This window comes from Girardinichthys multiradiatus, chromosome 22 (genome assembly GCF_021462225.1).
Source record: "Girardinichthys multiradiatus isolate DD_20200921_A chromosome 22, DD_fGirMul_XY1, whole genome shotgun sequence".
In the NCBI taxonomy this organism is placed as follows: domain Eukaryota; kingdom Metazoa; phylum Chordata; class Actinopteri; order Cyprinodontiformes; family Goodeidae; genus Girardinichthys; species Girardinichthys multiradiatus.
The window spans coordinates 31,493,868-31,514,061 of NC_061814.1; the positions used below are offsets into that span (position 1 = coordinate 31,493,868).

The 20,194-nt window shown below is 40.2% G+C and overlaps 1 protein-coding gene across 6 annotated transcripts in view; it reads left to right on the top strand.

Annotated features, from left to right (window-relative positions):
* pde10a (phosphodiesterase 10A) overlaps nucleotides 1–20,194 on the top strand; it is a 104,223-nt gene that overhangs the window by 74,904 nt on the left and 9,125 nt on the right. For 2 of the 6 annotated variants that reach the window (XM_047351394.1, XM_047351397.1), the window contains exons 4-20: nucleotides 1,204–1,327; nucleotides 3,970–4,019; nucleotides 4,114–4,254; nucleotides 5,779–5,934; nucleotides 8,080–8,130; nucleotides 8,871–8,929; nucleotides 11,473–11,524; nucleotides 11,958–12,100; nucleotides 14,361–14,453; nucleotides 14,684–14,870; nucleotides 15,496–15,638; nucleotides 16,640–16,723; nucleotides 16,817–16,967; nucleotides 17,053–17,208; nucleotides 18,924–19,096; nucleotides 19,210–19,321; nucleotides 19,535–19,615. In XM_047351394.1, coding sequence (XP_047207350.1) covers nucleotides 1,204–1,327; nucleotides 3,970–4,019; nucleotides 4,114–4,254; nucleotides 5,779–5,934; nucleotides 8,080–8,130; nucleotides 8,871–8,929; nucleotides 11,473–11,524; nucleotides 11,958–12,100; nucleotides 14,361–14,453; nucleotides 14,684–14,870; nucleotides 15,496–15,638; nucleotides 16,640–16,723; nucleotides 16,817–16,967; nucleotides 17,053–17,208; nucleotides 18,924–19,096; nucleotides 19,210–19,321; nucleotides 19,535–19,615 — 1,956 coding nt within the window. The remainder of the gene's footprint in view (nucleotides 1–1,203; nucleotides 1,328–3,969; nucleotides 4,020–4,113; nucleotides 4,255–5,778; nucleotides 5,935–8,079; nucleotides 8,131–8,870; nucleotides 8,930–11,472; nucleotides 11,525–11,957; nucleotides 12,101–14,360; nucleotides 14,454–14,683; nucleotides 14,871–15,495; nucleotides 15,639–16,639; nucleotides 16,724–16,816; nucleotides 16,968–17,052; nucleotides 17,209–18,923; nucleotides 19,097–19,209; nucleotides 19,322–19,534; nucleotides 19,616–20,194) is intronic. The other 4 variants (XM_047351395.1, XM_047351398.1, XM_047351396.1 and 1 more) reach the window with 3 other exon arrangements.

Below are 20,194 nucleotides of genomic sequence, written 5' to 3' on the forward strand. Positions count from 1 at the left end.
GGACCTCTTTTGGTTTTATTTTCACCATTCACTTCATTCAACGCATAAAGATTTGTAAGGTGCTCAAAGAATTGTTGTCGTGTGGACCTGAGCTTAAGATTTCTCAAGCACCTCCAGAGTTACCATAGGCCTCTTGGCTTCTTCTGTGATAAATGCTCTCCTTACCCAGCCTGCCAGATTAGGTGGACAGACATGTTTTTGTAGTTGTGCAATACTTTCCATTTTCATACGACTGTTTGAACAGAGCACTTTGAGATGTGTAAAGCCTGGGATATTGTTGTATAAGCTAACTGCTCTAAGCTTCTCCGCAACGTTCTTCCTGACCTGTCTGCTGTGTTCCTTGGTCTTCGTGATGCTGTTTGTTTACTAATGTTTTTACCAAACCACAGAGACCTTCACAGAACAGCTGGGTTCATTCATTTTGCATTAGATTTTATTTAGGAGTTTCAGAGTAAATGGTTCTGAAAACAAAAGCACACCACACCTTTCAGATTTTATACTGTTTAACATGTCATAGTCAATTTAATGTGATTATCAGGCATTTTTAACAATGAAGACTCAAGTAATATTTTATTGTAACAAAATTTTGACCAAATTAACTAGAAAGAAATTGGAAAAAAAGGCATCCTGTTGTCACACCTACATTCACACCTTTACCCGGTTATATCCGGGGATCAGAGGTTTCCACCTCAGTAGAATAAACTTATGACGCGCAAGCACACAGAAAAATAAATGAGGTCCCCTTAACCCCACAGTGCGTCATCCATACGTCTGCGCAAACAGGATGTGGGAGGGCAGAAGGCATCCCTTTGGGGATGCTTTCTAGTGTACCACTCTCCCTGCTGTCCTGTCCTCACCATCTCTGCAGGCGCAGAAATAGACATCTCTTTGGCCTCATAAAAGAGCAGGAGGTTTGTCTTTTTGCACAGCGACAGTTTTAAGGCTGAGGCTCTGCAGCTGGGCTTGTAAAGCCTCCAGTCAGAACTGTGGGTGTTTGACCATCTCTGGAGCCACTGGGGATCTCTAAGCTAAATGCAGCAGTGAGAGTTAAAGTCAGTGTCATGGAGGATATTTTGGTGAATAACAAAAAGATAATGCTCTGTCAGATAAAAATAGGATCTTCCTTTTTAATAAAGTGTAAATCCACAATGTGTGGCACATAGTGCAAGTTGTTGCCATTTTTATGCTCTGTGTTGTGTCCAGCAGTACCAGGACACAAACATGCAGGGTGTGGTGTATGAACTCAACAGCTTCATGGAGCAGCGTCTGGACACTGGAGGAGACAACAAACTCCTGCTCTATGAGTTGTCCAACATAATCAAAACAGGTAAAAGCAGATAAATACAGATATTGACACTTATTACAGAAACGTTACAGCGCAAAAGTCAGCAAGAGCAGACAGTTTTTTTTTCCTGAAGTAAAAGATCTGCTTGTTTTTTGACAAATGCCTGGATAAACATCTCACAATAAGCTTAGGGTCAACACTCAGATTACCAGTGGGGGATTTTTGTGATTAAAAATAACTCTGAAGATGTCTTTAAGGCCATATATCTTCATTTTTATTATTTATCATTTTTTGTTGTGTTAAAGCTTGTAGTTTACGACAGATTAATTTCCTTGTCCGGAGTCAGTAAATATTTAGAGAAGCTTTGAATAAAGAAACCAGCATTACGTATGGAACCAATATGGTCACCCAATATGACAGTAGTGATAGCAGAGTCTCCAGTTGGAAAACGAGCCAATAAGGCAAAGATTTAAATGTCCAATATGTCCAGTGAGAATGAAGCCGGTAGAAATTATATCTGAGAGCAGTAGTTTGGAGACCTAAATGTCTGGCACCTTACCCAGAGATTTAATCGCACTCTAAAACTATTTGCCTTTAATTTGCCACAGTAACAAAAAACATAATTCAGGAGGCATTCACATAATTTCTCCTCTGGTTATGGCCTGCATTGTTACTGTAAAGCATGCAATCTCTGGCACTCTCATTTCTCCAAACCAGAATGTCATCAGAGTAATAATATAATAATATTTATATTAGTGAACTATGCAGTAGTTGTGGTAAAACAGTGGCAGTGAATGGAAGCAGTCTCATCACCTTTTCTTCTCATAATCAATCATGAGGGTTGCTCTATAGTCATGCTGTCAAAATGTTACTGTGTGAAAGCCATGTGTTTTCTAATGATGGATGGATGGATGGATGGATGGATGGATGGATGGATTTGGCTCAGACACTGAGAAAAAACGTCATAGTGCTGCAGATACTAAAAAATGCAGGAGAAAGATCGGTTAATGGTGTAATTAATGAAGCAACCTGTGGATATCATTAGATGTTGCTGACAGAGGAAAAACTAAAAAGTTAAAACAAAAATAAAACTGAGAAACTTTATGCTCCTCTTCAGCTGTTTACTGAACCCACTTTTCCTGTGTAGCAGGAATCTTGGGGAAGTTAGACTGCCTTTTTTGTGGCAGATAGCCACACATCCAACATATTCAACATATTCCCATTATAAACTCCTATTTTGTCAAGAAAACAATCTACTTTCTGTTGAAAAGAAATGGCAGTCTTACTTTCCAATTATCCTGATATAAAAATTTTCCTTTTTTGTCAGAAAGGTTTGTTTAACAATTAGAAACAGTGCTGTGAAAAAGACAAATGTCCACAGAATATTTTCCCGAATGTTTTTGGAATCATCAGGGTGTTTTTGGCAAGTGGGAGGTAGACCTTTGTGGTCTTGTTGGTGCAATGAATTTTACCTTGGAACTAGTTAAAATCAAGGGTGCCATTTTTTGTCCAGTCTCTTTTGTTATAGTTAAATCATAAACACTGACTTGAACTGAGGTATTTGAGGTCTGCAATGCTTCAGATGTTGTTCTAGGTTCTTCTGTGCCCTTCTAGATGAGTAATTGAACCTCCTGGAAAGGTTCATCACTGTTCCATGTTTTTTCTATTTCTAAACAGTGGTGCTCACTCTGGTCTGTTATAGTACCAAAGCTTTAAAAATGACTTTTTAACCTTTTCCAGACTGGCTCATGTCAACCACAGCTGATTTTTCATCGGTTCCCTATTTTTTAGATTGGTGCATGATGTGTTGCCTTTAGAGACTTTTTGCCTAGTTCATTTTTTCAGACTGGCTCTTTTTTAAGTGTTTTCTTGATTTCACAGGTCTTGCAGTAATCAGGCCTGGTTGTGGCTAGTGAAACTGAACCAAAAAGGTGTGGTCAGTCACAGTTAATTCATGGTTAACCAAGGGGTTGCTGTTATTTAAGCTTGACAAAAAGCTAAAACAGACGGAATGTCAGTCAGTCATTTTCTACCGCTTACTCCATAGTGGGTCGCGGAGAAGCTGGTGCCTATCTCCAGCAGTCTATGGGCGAGAGGCGGGGTACACCCTAGACAGGTCGCCAGTCCATCACAGGGCACAGACGGAATGTGTCATTTTTAATCAAATAGGCGCTTTAAAGTCAAGGTTATGTAAACATAATTGTGGTATTAGTCAAATGATTAAAAACTTCAAACATTTGTGAAAAAAGACAAAAAAAGTTAGAATTGTAAAAGTGTAGTCATTTGTCAATAAATTAAATAGTTTCAGTTAAAAAACCGGTTAAAAGTATGCCAGTTCACCCTAAGCACACCACCCATTAACTTCCTGATAATTTGTTGTTTTTGTGTCCAGGAGCCTCTCTGTTGTCACATTGTATTATAACATGACCTATATCTGAGTGTGAAATGAGACTGGAGAGGAGGACTGGGAAGGAGATGAACTGGAAGGCAGTGAAAGCCTCGGTCAGAGTACACTTGTTGCTATGTGGTCCATTGTCAGACTATTAGATTGCAACTGCCTCCTTGTTACGCTTTTTGTGTATTTCTGCCCTTTATTGTCGGACGCCATTTGTGAGAATGCAAACTGCTGAAGTAAGTTGTATTGAAGCACATGTCTGTCTTCTCTGTGTCTTCTCTTTCTGCAGCAACAAAAGCTGATAGTTTTGCACTTTATTTCTTGGGAGAATGCAACAATGTGAGTAAAAGTGCTTTTGGGTGAATTTACTCATTAAGGTTACCTTTTCTTTCTCCGTTTGTCATCACCTGTTGTTGTCTTTCCTTTTTAACAGAGTTTATGTTTATACACTCCACGGGGGGCCAAGGATGGCCATCCAAGCCTCGTCCCGTCTGGCCCCATCGCATACGGGACAACCATTGCCGCTTACGTTGCCAAGACTCACAAAACATTGCTAGTGGAGGACATTAAGGGGGTATGACTGCTCTCTTTAAACCAGGATAAAGTAATCAATCACAGCAATCTATATTCGACTGTACCCACAAAACTGTTTACATAACCTTAAAAATGTATTTTTATATATTTTATCGCATTACAAGCGAAGTATGCATTTGTATTCACCCCCTTTACTCTAAAACCACCAAATAAAATCTAGTGTTTAGTGAGGGAAAAGCACCATGAAGACAACAGCATGAGTTAGGATAAAGTGGTGAAGAAGTTCGAAGTAGGGTTATGTTGTAAAACAGCACCTCATCTTCATCACTTAAAATAAAAAGATAGTAAAACAACTGTAAACCTAAAATGCATGCCTGTGTAATACAGACCTGACAAGGAGAGCATTAATTAGAGAAACAACCAAGGAGCTGCAGAGATCCTTGGTTTAGTTGAAAACATCTTTTAACCTGATAACTATTAGATGTGCACTCTGCACTGCGTGGACAGTTTGTTGCAAGCCATGTAGGCGTGTTGGTCAGATGAGATTAAAATTAAAACCTTTCAGTGAAACCAACACTGCACATCACCCTGAAAATACCATCTCCACTGTGAAACATGGTGATAGCCACATCATGCTGTCGAGATGCTTTCTTTGGCAGGCACAGAAAGGTCGGACAGGGCTGGCGGGAAGTTATGGGGCTAAACGCAGGACAGTCCTGGAAGAAAACCTGTTAGAGACTGCAAGAGATGTGAGACAGGCACGGATGTTTACGCTTTAGCCGACCAACAAGCATAAACATGCTGCCAGAGCTACTATTGCATGGTTTTGATCAAAGCATAATCAATCAATACATATTCAGTCCTAAATCCAACTGAGAATCAGTGGCAGGACTTAAAAAATAGATGTTTGTAAATGTTCTTCATGCAATCTGACTGAGCTAAAGCTAGTTTTGCAAAGATGAAGGGACAGCATTTTCAGTTTGTAAAACTGCTGGGGCGCTGAATACAAAGACATGACTCATTTTTATTTTCTCCAGAAACTAAGTATCAGTTTTCCTTCCACTCACAATTATGCACTACTTTGTGTTGGTCTATGACATTAAATCCTGATTAAAAAATAATAAAGTTTGTTGTTGTAATGTGACAAAATTGGTAAAACGCTTAAGAGGTTATGAATATGTTTCCACCATAAATAAAAAAACATCATGTCTACATTTCCTTTCATTGTGACTTCTTTGCTAATTTGACTGTTTTGGTTAGAGTGCAGAATATGACAAATCAGGGACTTTTCCAGCTAGAAGTCAGTCTGAACAGCGGAATATCAAAGACAGATTCCTGAAGAAAATATCTACAAAGATCATCTGTGATGGAAAATCTGCAAATCTAAACAAATCTCAACAAACATGTCAATCAAACAAACCTAGCTGAATAAACAATACACGTGCTGTTTTTGTGCATGGCTACAGGCTTTCTTATGATGCCTATTAACTATATGGCTGTATAACAGTGTTTAGTTCAAACAGTTTAGGTAAATAAAAGTTTTAACAGGCTTCTGTGTTTGTAGGACGAGCGATTTCCGGACGGCACAGGGCAGGACTCAGGGATCCATGTTCACTCTGCCTTGTGTCTCCCCATCCTCACTGCCATTGGGGACCTCATCGCCATCCTGGAGCTGCATCGGCACTGGGGCAGGGAGCCTTTCAAACTAAGACACCAAGAGGTTAGCCCAATCAGCACACCAACAGTTCTTTCAATAGGGCTATAACAGCTAAAGCAGGCTGATTAAATCCTTTCAACAAAATATATTTACACTTCAGTCATACAACATAGCTGAAATATGCACAAGCTCCGTGTAGAAAAAGGCTGAGGCCGAAATAAAGACTTTGCATTGCATTAAATCGTACTTGTTTTTACTGGACTTCTTTTGCAAATATTCATAAAGATAATTAGACTGATTAATTGTGTTTTACTAAATGACACCACCCAGACCATGCACCGGTCTCGTAGCTTTTAATATGTGAGCTGTTGCTGACGTTTTTAAGGTTTTTACAAAGTAAAAATTTGTTTAAGATTATTTGAACTGTCCACCTTTATGGCATCATGTGCAGCCATCTCATTAGAATCAAATACAGTGAATCTGGTAAAGTATTCACCTCGCTGCATTTTTCCACATTTAGTTATGGTATAGCCTTATTCCAAATGGTATCAAATTAATCTCATTCCTCCAAAGTTCTACACACAATAGCCCAAATTTATTACAAATAGAAAAACTAAGAAATCAAATGTATGTTAGTATTCACAGCCTTTGCCATGAGGCTCAAAATTGAGCTGAGGTCCGTGCTGTTCCCACTGATCATCCTTGAGATGTTTCTCCAGCTTAATGTCCACCGTGGTAAATTCAGCTGATTGGGCACAATTAGAAAAACACACACCTGTCTATATAAGGTCCCACAATTGACAGTGCAGGTCAGAGCGCAAACATCAAGCATGAAGTCAAAAGAATTGTCTACAGACCTCCGACATAGGATTGTCTTGAGGCACAAATCAGGGGAAGGATACAGAAAACATTGTGCTGCTTTGAAGGTCCCAATGGGCACAGTGGCCTTCATCATTTATAAATGGAAGAAGTTCGGAACCACCAGGACTCTTTCTTGAGCTGTAAAAGATAAATGTACATATGCAATGTACAGAGACATCCTGTATAAAAAACAACCTGCTCCAGAGTACTCTTGATCTTAGCCTAGGGTGACGGTTCATTTTTCAGCAGGACAACGACCAAAAGCACTCAGCGAAGATCTCAAAGGAGTGGCTTCAAAACCACCACTGTGAATGTCCTGGAGTGGTCAAGCCAGAGTCCAGACTTGAATCTGATCAAACATCTCTGGAGAGATCTGAAAATGGCTGTGCACAGAAGTGTTTTTTCCAACTTGATGGAGCTTTAAATGTACTGCAAAGAAGAATGGGCGAAACTGCCTAAAGCTAGGTGTGCTCAGCTTGTGGCATCATATGTGGAATCAGACTTGAGGCTGTAATTGCTGCCCCAGTGGATCAGCAAAGTATTAAGCAAATTTGCTGCAATCTCAAACAAACTTTTTTCGCATTGTTATATTGGGGTATCGTGTAGAATTTTGAGGAAAGAGATTAATATGATACCATTTAATATAAGGCCGCAACATAACTAAATGTGGAAAAAGTGCAGCGCTGTGAATACTTTCAGGATGCACTGTAGTTACCCAAAAGCATTTAGACACAGAACTTGATACTGATTAAACGGCTGCACGTTAGATTTAAAAGTCAGATGTTATATTATTTTTCTTTTCTTTTTTTGTTGTGAGTTCGCTTGTTTTTAACAGGTAAAAATGTTTAAAAAAGGGAGAACCAACTGAGATCAGACTGGTTTTACTCCCAAACTGAATTTTTTTCAAGATCCATTATAGCTTTTAGGGGATTGTGTTAATATTGAAAATAGTTGATAAGAGCATATTTTGCCTCCATGGGTTCTTTTGTTGTGTTTGTTGCTTCACACTCTTAATATGCAGGGCAGTAAGTTTTAAAATTACAACAAAATGTGAGTAGCCGTTCCACTACATTTGCAGCTGGACAGGTGGCATGCAGTTTGTTTGTTTTTCCAATAAATCTGCAAAACCTTAAAGCTGTAAGCAAAAACCAGAACAATAATCATGTCCACTAAGGAGCCTTGCAGAGTCATGTGATACTTTTCTGTAGGGTTTTAGATACAGCTCAGTATGCAGAGCTGCATTAAATTTGTGAGTGAACTAGCTTGTCTGTGATTATTATAAATATGTGCAAACGTGTCACAAGTGCCTAGAATTTAATAATTTTCTCAGTTTTCCTTTTTATCCAGGTTGCAACAGCAAATTTAGCTTGGGCATCTGTTGCCATTCATCAAGTACAGGTAGGCAACCTTCCATTCAGGCATGATCTGAATTTGAAATTGCCCTCTAGTAGAGACAATGTGCTTTGCCTGAGCCTCTGGCAACTAAATGGTAAATGGACTGAACTTATATAGCGCTTTTCCAGTCATATAGACCACTCAAAGCGCCTTACACTAGAGCCACATTCACCCAATCGCACACATTCATACACCGATACGCAGATCGGTAGGCAACTTGCGTTAAGCGCCTTGCACATCGACATATGGCAGGAGGAATCGAACCCACAACCTTCTGATTGCAAGACCACTACTCTTCCTACTGAGCCACAGTCGCCTCTAGGTGTACCCTACCATTTATTATGCGTCTGGATGACATTGTTTGTTCTGGTTCTGCACTGGGGAAATCCACTGTGTACAGAAACTGGCTTGTCACTGTGCCCAGTCTAATCAACAAGATTCAACAAACTGCTCCCCTGAGACGTCATTATGTTTTATGAAAAATATAACGTAGTACCTCAGAGGAGTGGTGTCCCACTGCAGCTCTGGCCACAGTGGAACTCTGAGCCTCGGTTAGCGGTGAAGGGCTGCTTACTGCTTAGACGCTTCGTTGTTACAGAGACACAAGAAGACGGCCTGTAAGCGTGTTTGTAGACAGTGAGCCGCTTCGCTTACAGAACATGCTGGGTGCTGAGTGTGTTTTGAGAAAAAAAAACTTCTTCATACATCTGTGTGTCTGATCCTGACCTATTTTTCTTTGTTAGATGTGCAGAGGCCTTGCCAAACAGACTGAGCTTAATGACTTCCTACTAGATGTGTCAAAGTAAGTTCTGAGATCTGCTTCTGTAACTCTCAATGAAAGCTTATGAAAACTTTGTTCCATGTTCCTGGTATTTGGAAATGTTCTAAAGTGTGGCAGCATTTTAACTGTGTTCACGACAATACAAGTCCTAAATAAACATTGTGTTTACACAATAGGATTAATAGTTACATTTTGATAAGGTCACAGTCCAATGCAAAAGTATTTACACCCTGAAACCTTTCCACATTTTGTCACATTTGAAGCACAAACTTGTATATGTTTTGTATGTTTGGGGAGACTTTGTGTGACAGACCATGGTTGTGAAGTGAAAAGAAAAAAAACACTGTGCTAAATTCAAAAAGGTTTTCTTTTCAAATAAAAATAGTAAAAATAATACAAGTCTTTGTATGTTGCCCCAATACTTTGCAGAACGACTCCAACTACAGCTTGTTGATCTTTGAAAAATAGCTCAAGCTCAGATTGGATGGAAAGCATATATAAACAGCTATGTTTAGATCTTGTAACTGAATTAAATTTAGGCCTCATCAATCTTCTCATTAACTTTGAACAGCTTCTGTGCTGCATAAAAGCATTCCCTCAACATAATGCTGCCACCAGCATATTTTCCCCTCAGAATGGAGGGTACAGAATGATGAGCAGTATTAGTTTTGCAGTGTTTTGCAAGTAGGCCAAAAAGTTATATTTGGGTCCCAGGTAAATGATAAAAAAGGGCCTGCACTCATACAGCCCTTTATCAAGTCCAATAACTCCAAAGCACTTATAACTACAATCAGTCATTGAAGGCGAGGGGAGGGGTACATCCTGGACAGGTCATCGGTCTATTAGCCAGATTCATGGTTAGCACAAATCAACTCGCTCTGATCTTCACCCGGATCTTCAACATGTCACTGGAGAAATCTGAGGTCCCTTCCTGCTTCAAACGATCCACCATCATCGCAGTACCCAAGAAACCCACCATCCTAGAATTAAATGATTACAGGCCTGTAGCCCTGACGTCTGTGGTCATGGAATCCTTTGAGCAGCTGGTGTTGAAGCATCTGAAAGACATCACAGGCCCCCTGCTGCATCCCCTGAAGTTTGCTTACCGAGCAAACAGGTCGGCAGATGATGCTGTCAACTTAGGTCTACACTTCATCCTGCAACACCTCGACCACCCAGGGACGTACGCCAGGATCCTGTTTGTAGACTTCAGCTCGGCCTTCAACACCATCATACCAGACATCCTCCACCAGAAGCTCACCCAGCTCAACGTCCCAGCCTCCACCTGTCAGTGGATCAACAGCTTCCTGAGAGACCGACAGCAGCAGGTGAGACTGGAGAGCATCTTCTCCCGATCCAGATCAATAAGTACTGGTGCCCCCCAGGGGTGTGTTCTATCCCCACTCCTCTTCTCTCTGTACACAAATGACTGCACCTCATCAGACTCGTCCGTGAAACTCCTTAAGTTTGCAGATGACACCACTGTCATTGGACTGATCCAGGACGGTGATGAGTCTGCATACAGACAGGAGGTGGATCGGCTGGTACACTGGTGCGGTCAGAACTACCTTGAACTGAACCCACTCAAGACTGTGGAAATGGTGGTGGACTTTAGGAGAACACCACCCCCATACACCCCCCTCACCATCCTCAACAACACTGTATTGGCCGTGGACCACTTCAGGTTCTTAGGAACCACCATCTCTGAGGACCTGAGATGGTCCTCACACATAGACACTGTTCGGAAGAAGGCCCAGCAGAGACTGTACTTCCTGAGGCAACTCAAGAAGTTCAACCTTCGACAGGAGCTGCTGGTCATCTTCTACACTGCCATCATTCAGTCTGTCCTGTCTTCATCCATCTCAGTATGGTTTGGCTCATCCACAAAACAGGACAAGTCCAGACTGCAACGAATAATCAGGGCTGACTTTCCCTCCATCCAGGACTGAAATTATAGTGAACTGAGCTATGGATCTCTGCAGCTCCTCCAGAGGTATTGTGGGCCTCTTAGCTGCTTCGATTAACATTTTACTTGCCTGGATAGTCAGTTTAGATGAACAAACATGTTTTGGTAGGTCTGCATCAGTAACTGATTTAAGCTTCTCTACAACTTCATCTCTAAGTTGTCTGCTGAGTTCCTTGGTCTTCATGTTGCTGTTAATTCACTAATGTTCTTTAACAAACCTCTAAAGGCCCTCATAGAACGGTTGGATTTATAATAGGAGTAAATTATTTTGATTTACTAATATTTACCTTTTATGGTACTTCTACAGGCAATAGGTTACACTGGATTTTATTGAGGGGTGTCAGAGTAAAGAGTGCTGAATACTAATGCTGCATATGTACCGTTCCTCCCGTTTAACAATAATGCGCTACTTAGTGTTGGTGTGTCACATAAAATCCCTATATAATACATTAAAATTTGTGCCTGTAAGGTGACAACATGTGGAAAGGTTTAAGGGGTTCGTTTGTAAGGCACTTTAACCTATATGTGTTTAATGTGGTTATCACCGCAGCTTTCCGTTTAAAACATGTCATTGTGTCATTGCTTTCTTTTTGCACAGAACATACTTTGATAACATTGTGGCAATAGATTCTCTACTTGAACATATTATGGTGAGTGTGACTCATATCTGCTTTCCTAGTCTGTGTTTTGTTGTGGTTATTCTTCACTGGTATATTAGAGAAATGGACCCAGTAAATATATTTATTGCCAGTTCTCTGCCTGAACTATTTTATCTTAGTTAGAGGTGTTTGATAATAATATTGAAACTGTGTTACCTGACTATGTATAAAGTAGGATTTTTGTTTTTTTATTTATTTTTCTGGGGGGGGGGGGGTCTTCCATTAAAGCCTCACCTGGCGGAAATTGATGCTGTAGTGACATCAGGTTCAAACTGTAAACATGCCTGGAATCAACTTTGAATAATCTGTGTAATTTTTATCAACGAAGATTAAAACAGCTGTGATATAGTCACTAAAATTAAGCTGATGATTTCTTATTAGTCTGTCCAGCTATAAAATGTCTGCCTCTTGTTTTGCTTTACAGATATATGCAAAAAACCTGGTGAATGCAGACAGGTGTGCGCTCTTCCAGGTAGATCACAGCAACAAAGAACTGTACTCCGACCTGTTCGACATCGGAGAAGAGAAAGAAGGCAAACCAGTGTTTAGGAAAACAAAAGAAATAAGGTTTGTAACTTTTTCGTTCTATATAATTAACTCTGAAGAGATTATTCCATATGTATTTGTTTTTGTTTTTGTTTTTCTGTATATGCAGAGGTTCTCCTGAAAGACTGTTCTATACTTGCCACTTCTTGTGGTAAAAACTAAAGAAAAGAAGCCAGAGCAGAACATACATTGATTTTCATTCCACTTTTACTCTGATACCCCTGAATAAAATCCAGTGTGACCCATGGGTTGCAACAGTTTAGTAAATAGAGTCCACCTGAAAGTAATTTAAACTCAGATAAAATCCAGCTGTTTTGTGAAGGTCTCAGCGATTTGTTAGAGGACATTAATGAACAAACAGCATCATGAAGAAAGGCAAGAAGAAAGCAGTTGTTGTAAGAAAGCCATAAGAAGTCTTATTTGCAGCTTGATACCAGCCATGTAGGGGACACAGCAAACATGTAGAAAATGATGTGTTGGTCAGATGAGATAGATTTTTTATTTTTCGTACAAACTCCTAACCCTAAACACAATCTCCATTGTGAATCATGGTGGTGGCAGCATCATGCTGTGGGAATGCTTTTCTTCAGCAGAGACACCAAAGCTGATCAGTGTATGGAAGAAATATGGAGCTAATTAAAGAACACTCCTGGAAGGAAAATCTGTTAGGGGCTGCGAGAGAGTTTAGACTGACCTGGATGTCCACCTTGCAGCAGGACCACAACCCTAAAACACATCCAAACATACAGCAAATTGGTTCAGATAAAAACCTGTTAATGTGTTACAATGGTCTACACAAATTCCAGACATTACATTTACGAATGTGCATCTGTGGATAAACACTCACACCTTTCAGAGTTTTGTTTATAAAAAACATAATATATCCTTTTTCCTTCTCTTTACAATTATAAAATCTGTTTGTGTTGCTCTGTGTGTTTATATATGAAATCTGTATAAAATACATTAAAGTTGTTAAAAAAAGAAGTTTAAGCTGAAAAAGAAAGATTTCCTTAGCTACCTCCAATTACGTGACTTTATTAGAACCAATCAAAAAGGAAATTGGAAGCTACCTCCCATGTCTTCAGTCAAGTATATGTGTCATACCGATCAGGTATTATTCAGAACTATCTCAAGGGTGTATACTGCCCTCATGTCGACTCTAACCACAACAGATATGGATAGTTCAAGAATTAAATGGGAGAAGGACCTGGAAGTATCTATTGAGAATCCATTATGGAAAAATTTGTGCAAAGAAGGGGTCACCTCTACCCTAAATGCTCGATTTAGGCTGGTACAATTCAATTTTTTGCATCAGCTGTATATTACACGACATAAATTACATAAATATAACTCTAATATATCCCCTCTTTGTTTTAGATGTGGCATAGTGGGAGGCACATACCTCCACGCTACCTGCCAGTGTTCCAAACTGCAGGGGTTTTGGCAAGGGGTGTGTGAATTTTGATCAAACATCCATGGAGTTACGATTCCACTGGACCCTAAAATTTGTTTATTAGGGACCTTTATGAATTCCAGTCTAGAGACAGATTATGCAAAGAAGCTTACAGAAGTTCTTTTGGCAATTGCTAAGAAGTGTATTGCGATAAAGTGGAAATCGGATGCGCCCCTTCCAATTAAAATGTGGCTTTGTGACATTAATAGTTTTGTGACCCTTGAGAAAATAACTTACTGGATGCAGAACAGAAGTGAGACACTTTATAAAATATGGCAACCATTTTTAAGGTATATGCAAATCCTACCAGCACAATGGATTGACTAACATCTCTGTACGTACGCTCTATGAACAATAGAGAGACCATCTGTCTCTCCCTGTTTCTCTGATTCCTATATATTTTTACGTAATCCCTACCCCCCTGTTTTTTTTTGTTGTTGTTGTTGTTTTTGTCATGTCATTGTAAATGTATGTCATTTCAGTTGTGTCCTACTACTTAAGGGAAATTGTTCTGGATCCTGAGCTGACTATGTCTTGTTAGTTAACATTTGTAACTTTGTTCATGGAAAAATTCTAAATAAAGTATTCTAAAAAAAAAATATATATATATACATTAAAGTTTGTGGTTGTATTGTGACAAAATGTAAAAAAGTTTAAGACGTATGAATAACGCAAAGAACAGTATTCAGATAATACCTGACTTTACTGTTGAATATTATTAGATTTATTCATAAATGGCTCTTTGCCTTAATGTTTGAGCAGTAAATGTTTCATGTGAAATTTCATTTGGTTAATTTGTCCAGTCTCTCACCTCCTGTGTCTCTGTAGGTTTTCCATAGACAAAGGAATAGCTGGCCAAGTAGCTCGGACAGGGGAAGTCTTAAATATCCCAGATGCCTATGCAGACCCACGGTTCAACCGGTAAATTATCTCTTTCTTTAGTATCTCATTAAATAAATACTATGAAATTATTATTGTATTCTAACTAGTCCCAAACTTGTATACTTGTAAATACATATATGCAAGCTTGGAACTAGTTAGAATCCTTTAAAGTTTGGCAAAAAAAAAAAAAACACTTGTGCAAAACTGTAAGTAACAAGAAGATAAAGGTCAAAGTGATGCCTTCTCTGTATGCATGTGTTCTTTGATAGAGAGGTAGACCTCAAAACTGGCTACACCACGCGGAACATCCTGTGCATGCCCATTGTGAGCAGGGGGACCGTTATCGGTGTGGTGCAAATGGTGAACAAGCTAAGCGGAAGTGCCTTCACTAAAACCGATGAGAACAACTTCAAGATGTTTGCTGTCTTTTGTGCTCTGGCCTTACACTGTGCAAATGTGAGTACCTCACACAAACCTGAATGTGTTTTATGGACTGGTGTCCATTACCTCGAAATATCAATAAAACTTAACGATTATCTCTTTCAAGGAACGCAGACCTTTCATGAATCACGCAAAACTTGCATTGTGTGGTCTATCTGTCAAAGCCTCCCCTCATTGTGGGACCTGAGTCACAGTCAGCACTGTGCGACATGCTTACGCAGAAAGCGACGTCACAAAGTTGGTTTTAAAATTGATGCGAGACGTTAATATTTTAAGACGAGCGCTCTCGCATCCCTCCAGTGACGGGATTTATGTTTAGCTGTGATTAATGGCCCACATCTTTAGGAAACGTGACTTTGTCCGGCTCCTGATTTGCAGTGATTAAAGGGGCCGGTGCGAGGCTCCGGCGCCTGTACCTGCCCGTTTTCACCACCGTTTGTCTGCACAGGGGACAGGGACAGAAACCAGATGTGGATGGAGGCAGAGGAAAAAGGCCCACTTTTAGTGAAATTACAGCAGTGACGCATGAAGAGTTTATTATCATGTTCAAGATTCATTTACAGAACTCAAGTGTTCAGCATATGTGTTGACATTTTAAAGACTGATTCCCGTCTGTGGTTTCCCTGCTGTCTCTCTGCAGATGTACCACAGGATCCGGCACTCTGAATGCATCTACAGAGTGACGATGGAAAAGCTGTCTTATCACAGCATCTGCACCTCAGAGGAGTGGAAGACCCTCACCCAGCTCAACCTTCCCGAACCCATTTACAAAGAAATTGAAACGTAAGTGCCCCTTCTCTGCCTGTGCTAAAACACTCTGCCTTCCAAAAGTATTTACATGCTTTATACCTTTCTGTATTTTTGTCTTGTTGCAACCATACATTTCTCTGTATTTCATTTGGATTTTATATGATACAGCAAGATAACGTAGAGCATAATTCAGAAATGGAAGGAAAAGGATTTCCAGCCATGGCCAGATTGTCAATTGAATTTATCTATGGACTTCGACTAGGAAACTTTTACACATGGGTTTTATGTAAACCTTTTTATTGAAGCCGCTTTCATGTTTACTTTCAGGATTGCCCTGTATTTAGCTCAATCCATCTCCGCATCAACTCTGACTGGCTTCCCTGCCCTGCTGAAGGAAAGCATCCCCACAGAATGATGCTGCTACCATCACATTTCACAGTGCCAAATATGTTTAGTGCACAACTAATACTTGTCACCTTGAGAAATTCTTCCATCTGAGCTATGTATCGCTGCAGCTCCTCCAGAGTTATTCTGATGAATGCTCTCCTTGCCCAGTGTGCCATTTTAGATGAATGTTCAAGTAGAAAATGGAGAAAATTGTGCCATGCCCTTATATTTTCAGATGATGGCTTGAACAGTGCTATATAAGATATTCAAATCCTGGGAATTTGTTTTATAACCTCCTTCTCAACAACCTTATCCCTACTGTGTTCCTTGGTCTTCATTACTCTTTTTTTGTTCACTAAGGTTCTCTAACAAACCTCTGAGGCCTATACCCAACAGCTGGATTTATAACGAAATTAAGTTACATACTTCCACTTCACAATTTTTGGATACATTGTTTTGGTCTGTCACATGAAATCTGAAACCATACATTGAAGTTTGTGGTCGTAATTTAACAAAATGTGAAAAAATTAAAGGGTGTAAATATTTTTGCAAGGCCCTGGATGAAACCCTGATTGTGTGTCTACGCCATACGTTTGTGAACAGAACGACGAGAGTTCACATGTTGATCGTTTTACTTCTTCCTTCAGGTTTCAATTTGACATCAATCCCTTTGAGGAAATCTGGCCTGCTGTCTTCATCTACATGGTTCATAACTCTTGTGGAAAGAACAGGTAATGTCACAGACACAGCAAGATGTCAGTCTCAGCTACTCAACAGACCAGCTGTTAATCTTTTCTTTTTTTAATATTCTACCTGTAATTTAGCTTTGAGCTGGAGAAGCTCTGTAGATTCACCATGTCTGTACGAAAAAACTACCGCCGTGTGCCCTACCACAACTGGAAGCACGCGGTGACAGTGTCGCACTGTATGTACGCCATCCTACAGAAAACCACGGGGATCTTCACAGAGCTAGAGGTTTGTATCATAAACACCAATAATTAAGATTAATCTTTGAATTTAGCCAATTCAGTTTTTTTCAGAGAGCTTCTTTGTTTTACAGAAGAAGGGTTTGTTGATAGCCTGTCTGTGTCACGATCTGGATCATCGAGGTTACAGCAACACATACTTGCAGAAGTTTGACCATCCATTGGCTGCTCTATACTCCACCTCCACCATGGAGCAGCACCACTTCTCCCAGACTGTCTCCATCCTGCAGGTAGAGCTCCACTACAATAAACCTGCTGGACTGTAAATATTTTCAGTTGATTATAGTCAAGATTTACATGAAATGATGCAAACAAGCTGCTATAGCACTGACAACATATTTTAAATTGAGTAGCCCTAACGCATTAAGCTACAGGTTCTGCTAAATCTCTAAGGAGGTTCTGTTTTATTAGATACAGAAGTATAAGTGACTGATCCATTAATACTTCCAGGGTCCTATGTCCCTACAAAAGACTAGCATGAAAGCCTTAAAATAAGTTGTTTGTACCCATTGGTGACTCCCAAATCCTGCTCTTCATGGTATGATATGCTACCTTTTTGTTATTATTGTTCTAGCTGTAGATATAGTCCAGTATAGGCAAGTAACCATTTTCTTGTACCCATTTCTTGACTAAAGATCTGCGCACACCTGCCTTACCTGAACAGCTGCTACGATAGATGGGTCTCCATGTGACGCCATAATTATACCACAGGAAAACAGGAAGTTTTAGATTACAATTTAAAAGTTGTAAAATAAAAAAATATATATGAAAGTATACATTTAAAAGGTGCTACAGGTCATTTTTATAGGAATTGTTGGTGTCACATTGTTGGTGGTATTTGTGGCACAACTGATTTACTTAAAATAGCCGTTCCTTAAAGTGGAATATTTTTAGGCCCCTAAATAGCTCAAATTAAATATTTTCAACATTTTTGGTATGAAATCATGCTACAAACAAAACAATTTTCAGTATCAGTGAGGGGTTTAAACATGAAGCCACAGAATGCAAAAAGATGCAGGTGCAACATGGTGAGATGTGTCTGCAGTTAATTCAGGCTGCGAGAAAGCAAGCTTTTCAGCAGATAACAGAAAGGCTGACCAGAGTACATTAACGTTGTAATGTTTTATCCTTTTGAGCTGTTCATAGCTATCTGTTATTGATAATGTTTAATTTGAAAATATTAACAGCTTTTTGGAAATCTGAATCCCGGGTTTAAGGTAAGGATCCACTTTCTTTAGGGAAATTTACACAGAGATTGCTGTTTTCGTAATGCTAACCATGCTAATCGCCAAAATAAGATTTTGTCACATTAGCACAATGATATCTTGGACAAAAGTTTGAAAAATTATTATATCGAAGTTCTTAAAAGGTAAACAGACTCTGCAATATGTTAATTAGAGCAAAAAACAGATTATCAGAGATAAGCATTTAAAATCCGATTAGGGCATTTCTACTTTTTACACATCTTTACCAAGGGTGCCGATAATTTTGGAGATTGCTCTATGACTGTTGTGCTGAAAAAGAGCCACCATCATAAATAACAATGCTCCAACTGGATCACATAGCAAAGATCTTTTCATGTCTGCATCCATGAGCTTTGACCTGATGACCCTGTCACCTGCTCACTGGTTTTCTTTCCTTGAATCCCTTTTGTAGGGTCAGGACATTCAGTTTTGTAAACTCTATGATCATGCCAATTAGCAATTTGGCATTTGTCCTTGTTTCTTATGTGTGCAAAAACTTTTTTACTTTGTAAAGGCGATTCAATAAAAATGTGTCAATTACAGATTAATTAAGAAGATATTCCTTTTTGGCTCTATAATATCCCGGAGCCACTGGTTGGGGCTTAGATGAACCTGTGATTAAGACCTGTTGCAGTCTAGCAGAGCTGAACGCCTCATAAGTGGAGCTTTTGCTTTTTTATTGATCTCTTTGTTTTTCATAGCTGGAAGGGCACAATATTTTCTCCAACCTGAATTCCAGCGAATACGAGCAGGTCCTGGAGATCATTCGGAAGGCCATCATCGCCACCGACCTAGCCCTGTACTTCAACAACCACCAGCAGCTGACAGAGCTCCTGACCAAGGGCGGGCTAGACCTGAACAACCACTCGCACAGGTCAGGCCACGCATCACGGCAGCACACGGAAAAAGTGTCCTACTGGCGTGCATAAATGGCACTTTTGGTTTTTTCCTTCTGCATGGATATAACAAGGCTCTGCTCCCCTCCAGGGACCGTGTGATTGGTCTGATGATGACAGCATGTGACCTTTGTTCTGTTACCAAGCGGTGGCAAGTCACACGACTCACAGCTAACGACATCTATGCTGAGTTCTGGGCTGAGGTACAGTGGGATACTGTTTGAGCTGAAAAAGTTTCAGTGTCACGATCATGCCTCCAGTTTTAACAGTCAGGCCTCTATTCTTGCTTGTAAATAGTGCTGCAACTTTGCATGTCCTACAACCCCAATCACCCAAAATAGAGCTGTCAGGTGGTCAGGAGGTTTACCGCAGTATCCACAAAATAAAAGGTATCTTGTTATTTTGTTCCTCTGCAGGGAGATGAAATGAAGAAGATTGGAATTCAACCAATCCCTATGATGGACAGAGACAAGAAGGATGAGGTTCCCCAGGGCCAAGTAAGACCAGCAGAGACTATGTGTTCTGTATGCCACACACACACAGACATGCATCCTCTGGTGGGAACTTAGTCTGTAAACAGAAGACTGTGGAGAGAGGCAAGCACAGATGGCATAAGTGGAACAGGATTAACATACTATTTTAGGAAAATAGTTGCAGACCATATTTGACTTTGGGTGCTTGTTAGCATTAAAGGGACATTTAAATCAGAAATAAAATATGAACTGAACCCCTCCTTGAACTGCCACGTTAACGTGGAGGCTGCTGACCTCGACGGGGGACATTATCGGGCGGTGGAAGGAGTACTTCGAGGATCTCCTCAATCCTGCTATCACGCATTCCCTGGTGGAAACAGAGGCTGGGGACTCGGGGTTGGACTCTTTCATCAATCAGGCTGAAAGTCACCGAGGTGGTTAAAAAGCTCCGCGGTGGCAGGGCTTCGGGGGTGGATGAGATCCGCCCTGAGTACCTCAAGTCTCTGGATGTTGTGGGGCTGTCATGGCTGACACGCCTCTTCAACATTGCGTGGCAGTCGGGGACAGTGCCTCTAGACTGGTAGACTGGGGTGGTGGTCCCCC